The 7,324-nt window shown below is 33.2% G+C and overlaps 1 protein-coding gene across 1 annotated transcript; it reads left to right on the top strand.

Annotated features, from left to right (window-relative positions):
- Positions 1–3,853: 3,853 nt before the first annotated feature.
- LOC132165830 (cysteine-rich receptor-like protein kinase 25) lies at positions 3,854–7,074 on the top strand. Its single transcript, XM_059576514.1, has 7 exons — positions 3,854–4,753; positions 4,835–4,951; positions 5,039–5,229; positions 5,322–5,532; positions 5,639–5,876; positions 6,028–6,178; positions 6,561–7,074. Exons 1-7 carry the CDS (start codon positions 3,979–3,981, stop codon positions 6,858–6,860), a joined length of 1,983 nt encoding a protein of 660 aa, XP_059432497.1. The 5' UTR covers positions 3,854–3,978; the 3' UTR covers positions 6,861–7,074.
- The last annotated feature ends 250 nt before the right edge of the window (positions 7,075–7,324 follow it).

Raw genomic sequence — 7,324 nt, 5'->3', positions numbered from 1 at the left:
CCCTCAAACTACCACCCAATTGACAATGTCCCCCCTAAACTTTAAATTGCGACAATGTACCCCCCAAACTACCAAAACATTGTCAATGTACCCCTCATTGACGAAACTACCCTTAGTAAAATTTAAAAAAAAAATACTAAAATTTCTGGAAAAACCTAAAATAAAATTAAAAAAAATCTTTTTATTAGAAAAAAAAATTAAAAAATTTCGATTTTTTTTTTTATATAAAAATTGAAAATTTTTCGTTTTTTTTTTTTCTGTTTTTTTTTTTTTTAAAAAGTTTTCTTTTATAATTTTTAAATAAAAATTTCCGTTTTTAAAAAAATTAAAATTTTTTCGTTTTTTAAAACATATTTTTAAAAAAATCTAAAAAGATAAAAATTGATTTTTTTTAAAAAAAATAAAAATTTCGGTTTTTTTTTTAAAAATCTTTTAAAAATTAAAATAATTTTTTTAAAAAAATTAAAATTTTCGTTTTAATTTGTTTTTTTGAATTTTAGGGGTATTTTTGTCATATTGATAAATATATAGGGGCATTTTGATCTTTTTGCTAGCTTTGGGGGGGATATTAACAATATTTTGGTAGTTTGGGGAGTACATTGTCGCAATTGAAAGTTTGGGGGGGACATTGTCAATTGGGTGGTAGTTTGAGGGGGGTATGTGGACTTTACCCAATAAACTTTTATATTTGAAAGTTCAATGTAAAATTGTAGGAAAAATGCTTTTTTACTAGGACTAAAAAAAGAGAAAGACATAATGATTAAATTTAACTAAAAAGCTAAGTTATAAGTACTGTTGGAGTTTTTGAAGCTGAGCCAACCGTAATGCCCCCTCCCCCACAAAAAAAAAACTAATCTTTATGTACAAATGTTACAGGAGACCCACATTTGTGCATAATATATATATAGCATTACTTTTTGGTTAAAGGACCGTGTCACATAGACTTTGCATGTTGGGTGGATGAGGGAGTGGCAAATAAAATTACTCTAATGGATTGCCAAAATGAGTAATTGTTTATTTATTTGTTCTTCTACATAAGCTGCAGGTTTAATTGTTTTCTTATTTTAAAAAAGCTATCTTTCTTGCAGCTTGGGGTCTTATTTATTTATTTGTTCTTTTCATTTAAATCATTTACCCTTCTTCTTTTCGTTATTTTTCTTCCTATTTGCTAGAGCAAATATGGTTTATTGTTATTATTATTATTATTATTTTTTTTTTTTTGCAGAATGTTATTATTGGAAGAATCCCTATCATGTTACGGAGTAGTTGTTGTGTCTTATATGGAAAATATGAGGCTGAACTTGTAAGACTTTCTTTGAGGCTCTTTCTTGCCCCTGTTTTGTGCTTCTAGGATCCTTTTCCTATATCATGGTAAATATGATAGATTTTTATTTTTTGAATCGACTTTGAGAAATATGATAGATTTTCTAACCACGTGTACTAAAAATCTGAACTACCTTTTTTTTTTTTTTTTTTTACAAACAGATGTAGATACTTTTTTTTGCCATTTTCTACGTAGTTTTAGAACTTTGATTAATGTAAGTGTTGTATTTTTGAGTATTTGTTGATTGAATACTTGTATGATTTAGGAGTTTTAGTTGTTATCTACATAACAATTGGCAATTATATGAATAAAGTTCATAAGTTATTAAAAAAAAAAAATCAAGGTTATCAACGACTCTGTCTCTGTCAATGAGTAGAGAAGATGAGATGCTTAGGTGGCAGAATAAAGATGTGATTAGTTGAATTATTTTATCTTTTACTTTTTTAAATGTAAAGTTCAAATGCTAATGAAGAAACAGGGTAATTGAGGCTATTTGCACTGGGAAATTGAATGCAAGCATGCAATGCAACCCTTAATAATATAACATTATGTGGAGTTAGACAGGAAATCATTCATGGTAAGAATTTTTTATTTGTTTTTAATTTAATAAATAATGTAAATTATATTTATGTTGGATGGAAAATTTATATACGCCTGATTTCCATGGCAAACAACACAGCATATATATGCTGAAATGATATGTAAGGCCAACAAAGTTAGTTCTCCGAATGGACTTTACTACCATAAACATGCATATACCATATACATCCACAAACGCATGCACACCCGAATTGCATCTTCAAGAGCACCAACATTAATTTGAAGAACAATGTAAATATATGTAAGATTCACATACCCCATGAAAATTAACCAAGGAGTTTTTGATCGATCAACGGAAGCCATGTCCTTTTTCATCCACTCATACTGAATGAAAGATTTGCACATCTTTGAAAGATGGTGATATCATATTAGATTTGGAGGTAAATATAAGAGAAATAGGAAAAGAATCAAAATTTCTTACTTTCCAAACGTATGTTTGAAGGAGACCGGGTTCTCTCTAAATTATGTCATTTCACATTTAAGAAATTAAGTACTTAACATTGATAAGTTCAAATGTTTGAGGCAGTTGAGTTTTGTGAATTTCCTCGAACTAATCAGTGTTGTGTATATTAAGTCCAGGGTTGGATTTTATTTCACGTTCTTTGTTGGAATGACAAGAGAAGACATGTTGATAAGCCGATGGATCTTGTTCACTTTGATTAGTGTACAATTGGTATAAGTCCATGTTATAGCCAATAGTCTAAACAGTAGTACAGAGAGGTATTGATGAGACAGAGCAGGGGGCTACAAACAAGTGGTGCTGAGGGAGTTTATTGGATGGTGGAAGTCTTTTTCTTTGCTTCTCTGTCTTTCTGTTGGACTCCACTCAAGGAAATGTGATTTATATTGAGGAATCAAAGAAAAACCAAAATCGAGAGCTCCCACTTGCATTATTTTTGATGACTTAGAAATAACTTGTAAACGAGTCTTTGTATCGGATTGGAATCTAATAATAACTTAGAAATAACTTGTAAACAACTTAGTTGGTACGACTTTTATCTCCTAAATGTGATAGGATATTGAAAATTATCATTGAATAAAAATCTAATAATAATTCAATAATAATTTTAAAAAATTATAGGAAATAAAATTCTTATGTATAACAGTACACCTCAAAAGAATCCTAAATTGGCTGGGAGAAGGAGACTTGGGCGGCTGAACTTGAAAACCCAGTTAAAAAAAAGAACTGACAGTAGGCGCACAATATAATTCAAAAACAACTCGGACTCGGAGAGTAAATAACGGCCCTGTTTGCCAATGGCCCTGGAACAAATCCAAAAAAAAAAAAACTTTTCACCTCAAAATTAATCCCAACATCTCTACTATTTATACCACATCAATCATTTTTATTATTATTATTTAAATAAAAAAATCATTACAAAACAAATTTTTTACATTTTCTCATATAAAATATATTTTTTCACTTTTTCTCACAAAACATTTTCACTAAAACCATTTAAACACTTATTCCCAAAAAAAGGCTATAGTACCGGCCCTGGAACAATACCGTTCCAGGGCCATTGACAAACAGGGCCAACGTGAGCCAAAAAGAAGTCTTTTTTTAAAAAAAAAAATTAAAAAATTAAAAAAATTAAAAAAATCAAGTCATTCACGCAACATAAGCTCGGTCCAAGAGCCATTTGTTTACCTATAGTCAACATCAATTGTAATACTTCTAAAAAAAATAAAAGAAATCGAAAATAATATTGGAGATGTACCTCCAAACAACATTAGTAAGTTACAAGTAAATTTAATAATGTTAGTCGATTATTTGACTCTTACCTTGGTGAACTCCATTGACTATTCAATAAACAAAAACAAAAAATTAATGATAATATATACTATGGGCTTTGGTTGGTCAACTCACGAAACTACAGGTAAATTTGTTCAGAAAAAAGATTTTGTCAGTATCCAGATCGATGCAGCGCGGAAGTTTCTGTGCAATTTCAGCGGTTTAACATGACACAAGCTTGAAGATAAATCGGGTTGTCGAAGGTTGAAATATTCAGCAGTTCAACTGAAGCAGTCATCCAATTTTCTAGCATATTTGGAAGATGGAAAAAGATGATGTTGTTTCAGCTATGGTTTTCTTAATTATACCACTTATAATGCGCCCTATACTTGCCAGCGGAGATCCTGTCTTTACATTTTGTAAGACAGATTCCGGAAATTACACACTCAACAGCCCATTTGAAAGCAATCTCAAGCTTCTTCTTGAGTCATTGCCATCCAATACTGCGGTAACAGGTTTCTACGACAACTCTACTGTGGAGGACCCAAAAGTCTATGCTCAAGCACTTTGTAGAGGGGATGTCAACTCCACAGTTTGCCGGGATTGCACAAAGAATGCAAGCCAGGAAATCTTGAAGCAGTGCAAAACTGAAGATGCAATGATTTGGTTTGAACTCTGCCAAGTTCGCTACTCCATGCAGAATTTCTTTTCCTTGATGATTTATACTGGAAAGTATCCAGACCAGAATTATCTGGAGAAAAATCTATCAATTAATCCAGTTCGTTTTGATAAAGTATTAACCTACTTAATAGATAACATCTCAAGCGAGGCTGCGATTGATCCTTCGAAACGCCTGTTTGCAACAGGGGAAATTAAATTTTCCAGGAAGGAAACAATTTATGGTCTTGTACAATGTACTAGGGGCATCTCTGAAAGTTCCTGTCATAATTGTCTGGTGGATGCCTTGGGAGATCTTCATGCATGCTGCGATTCACGCCAAGGTGGAATTATTGTTAGTGCGAATTGTAATGTGAGGTTTCAGCTCTACCAATTCTACAACGCCTCAAGTGTGTTCTTAACCTACCCAAGTTCCAAAGGTAAGGACATAAGAATTTTGCTGATTGATTTCCTTTTAAATAGTGGTCTTGGTGAATCGAAATCTTCTTATGGAAAAGCAGGGCCTAAATTGAAGATTTGGATGGTTGTGGTGATTGCTTGTATCCCAATATCGGTTATAGCAGTTGTTGTTGGGTCTTGTGCTGTTTGTCATGGGAGGAACAAGAGAACACAAAGAGGTGAATTTATCTAACAGGCTAACTACTAATTACCATCACCATCATAGATGTTTACCAACAAGCAGGTAATTTCATGTTTATTTGCAGATGATGAGAAAAGCCAGAAAACACTATTACATGAGCTGACGAGCCACACTGGAGTTGCCATTACACAAGATGGTGAATTGGTGAGTGCTGAAGAATTGTCCTTCATGGATCTATCGACAATAGTGGCAGCTACAGACAACTTTTCAGATTCAAATAAGCTCGGACAAGGTGGCTTTGGCACGGTCTACAAGGTAACACCAACTTTTCTATTTCTTTGTCATGGCCTAATTATTGCTTTATTTATATGGGGCCTAAATTTATTTATGGATGATTCTCCGAGCAGGGTGTGCTGGCAGATGGTAAGGAAGTAGCAGTCAAAAGATTGTCAAGGAGGTCATGGCAAGGCTTAGAGGAACTTAAAAATGAGGTCATACTTATTGCAAAACTTCAACACCGAAACCTTGTAAAGCTCTTGGGATGTGGCATAGAGGGAGAGGAAAAGCTGCTTGTCTATGAATTTATGCCCAATAGAAGCCTTGACTTCTTTATCTTTGGTTTGTTCTTTGACCCTTTTTCTTTATTAACTTTCTTTATTAGCTTAAACTTTTTTATCAGATGATAGGTCGTGAATTCAAATCTAATTATCTTTCTTATTTTTAGATTCAGAAAAACGCATTGAGCTTAATTGGAAGACATGCTATAACATTATTGCTGGTATTGCTAGAGGACTTCTTTACCTTCATGAGGACTCCCGTCTTAAAATCATTCACCGGGATCTAAAGCCTAGCAATGTATTGTTGGACGATGAAATGGAAGCCAAAATATCAGATTTTGGAATGGCTAGGATCTTTGGTGAAAACCAATACTCGGCTAACACTCGAAGAATTGTTGGAACATAGTGAGTTCACTTCTTCTTCTTCTTCTTCCTTTTTGTGTTATTTCTTTTTTTCCAATTTTGATTTTTAAATGAAATTCAGACAAAAAAAAAAAAAAAAAAACAACAACAACAACAATAACATGCATGGTAATGCTATATATGCTCAAAACAGTGGATACATGGCTCCCGAATATGCAATGGAGGGACTATTTTCTGTAAAATCTGATGTCTTTAGCTTTGGAGTGATATTACTTGAGATTATTAGCGGGAAGAAAAATAGCGGCTTCTACCTCACGGAGCATGCCCAGACACTGCTTGCATATGTATGGTTCTTTTGTTGGCCTTTTTGTTTTTTTTTTTGTTTTGTTTTGTTTTTTTTTTTTTGGCACAAGAGTGGGGATGCCACCTAATCCAAAAGCTTAATAACCATATGAGTTTGAATCCAACTTTGTTATATCAATCACTCACATTTATTACATATTTTCATTATGGGTCTCAAACTTGTCCACAATACTCATAATTGTATACTAAAAAAAATTCACTCATTTTTATCTGTTTAAGCTTTTAAAAAGAGCGGTTATTTATCATATATATCTTAAACTCGTGAACTCACCCACCCTTTGCTCATGAGGGAGGAAGTGCTAATTTGTAACATGATGTATTGTATGCATAAGAAATATATTTACTTTAAATGTGTATTGACAGGCATGGAGACTATGGAATGAAGGAAAAGAATTGGAATTTGTAGACCCTTTGTTGATGGAGTCGTGCCCGACAACAGAAGTTTTAAAGTGCATGCATATTGGGCTTTTGTGTGTGCAAGAGGATCCAGCAGATAGACCCACGATCTCATATGTGCTTGTTCTGTTGGGAAACGAATCAGCATCTCTTCCTCACCCAAAACAACCTTTATTTGTTGTGGCTCGAGTCATTCAGACTGATCACATTCCCACAACTAATCTTTCTGTAAATCACCTTACTGTTTCCAGTCTTTCACCTCGATGATGACTACTCACAAGATTGCCCCCCTTCGTGTTATATAGCATGCTAATAAACTGGTGAAATTGTATCATATTTATGGGATATTATAGAAAATAAAAGGATCATGCACTAGATGTATTAATTGAATAATTTAGATTTGTATATATTAAACTTTTATAGTAATGTGATGGAGGGTGTTCTCCCTGTGAGATACCTTAGGGTTCCCCTAATTTCTTCTAGGCTATCTTTTGCTAATTGTGGTGTGCTTTTGGATAAAATAACTGGTAGAATTGATTCTTGGTTATCCAGGAATCTCTCTTATACAAGCAGGCTTCAATTGTTGTCTTCTGTTTTGTATAGCTTGCAAGTTTATTGGACAGGTATTTTCATTCTCCCCAAGAAAATTATAAAGGCTATAGAGCAGAAATTTAATCAGTTTCTGTGGAATGGAAAGGATGTTGAGGCTGCAAAAGCAAAAGTGGCTTGGT

Source organism: Corylus avellana, chromosome ca1 (assembly GCF_901000735.1).
Source record: "Corylus avellana chromosome ca1, CavTom2PMs-1.0".
In the NCBI taxonomy this organism is placed as follows: Eukaryota; Viridiplantae; Streptophyta; class Magnoliopsida; order Fagales; family Betulaceae; genus Corylus; species Corylus avellana.
The sequence above is the reverse complement of the archived record's forward strand: the minus strand, read 5'-3'. Positions and strand labels throughout refer to the sequence as shown.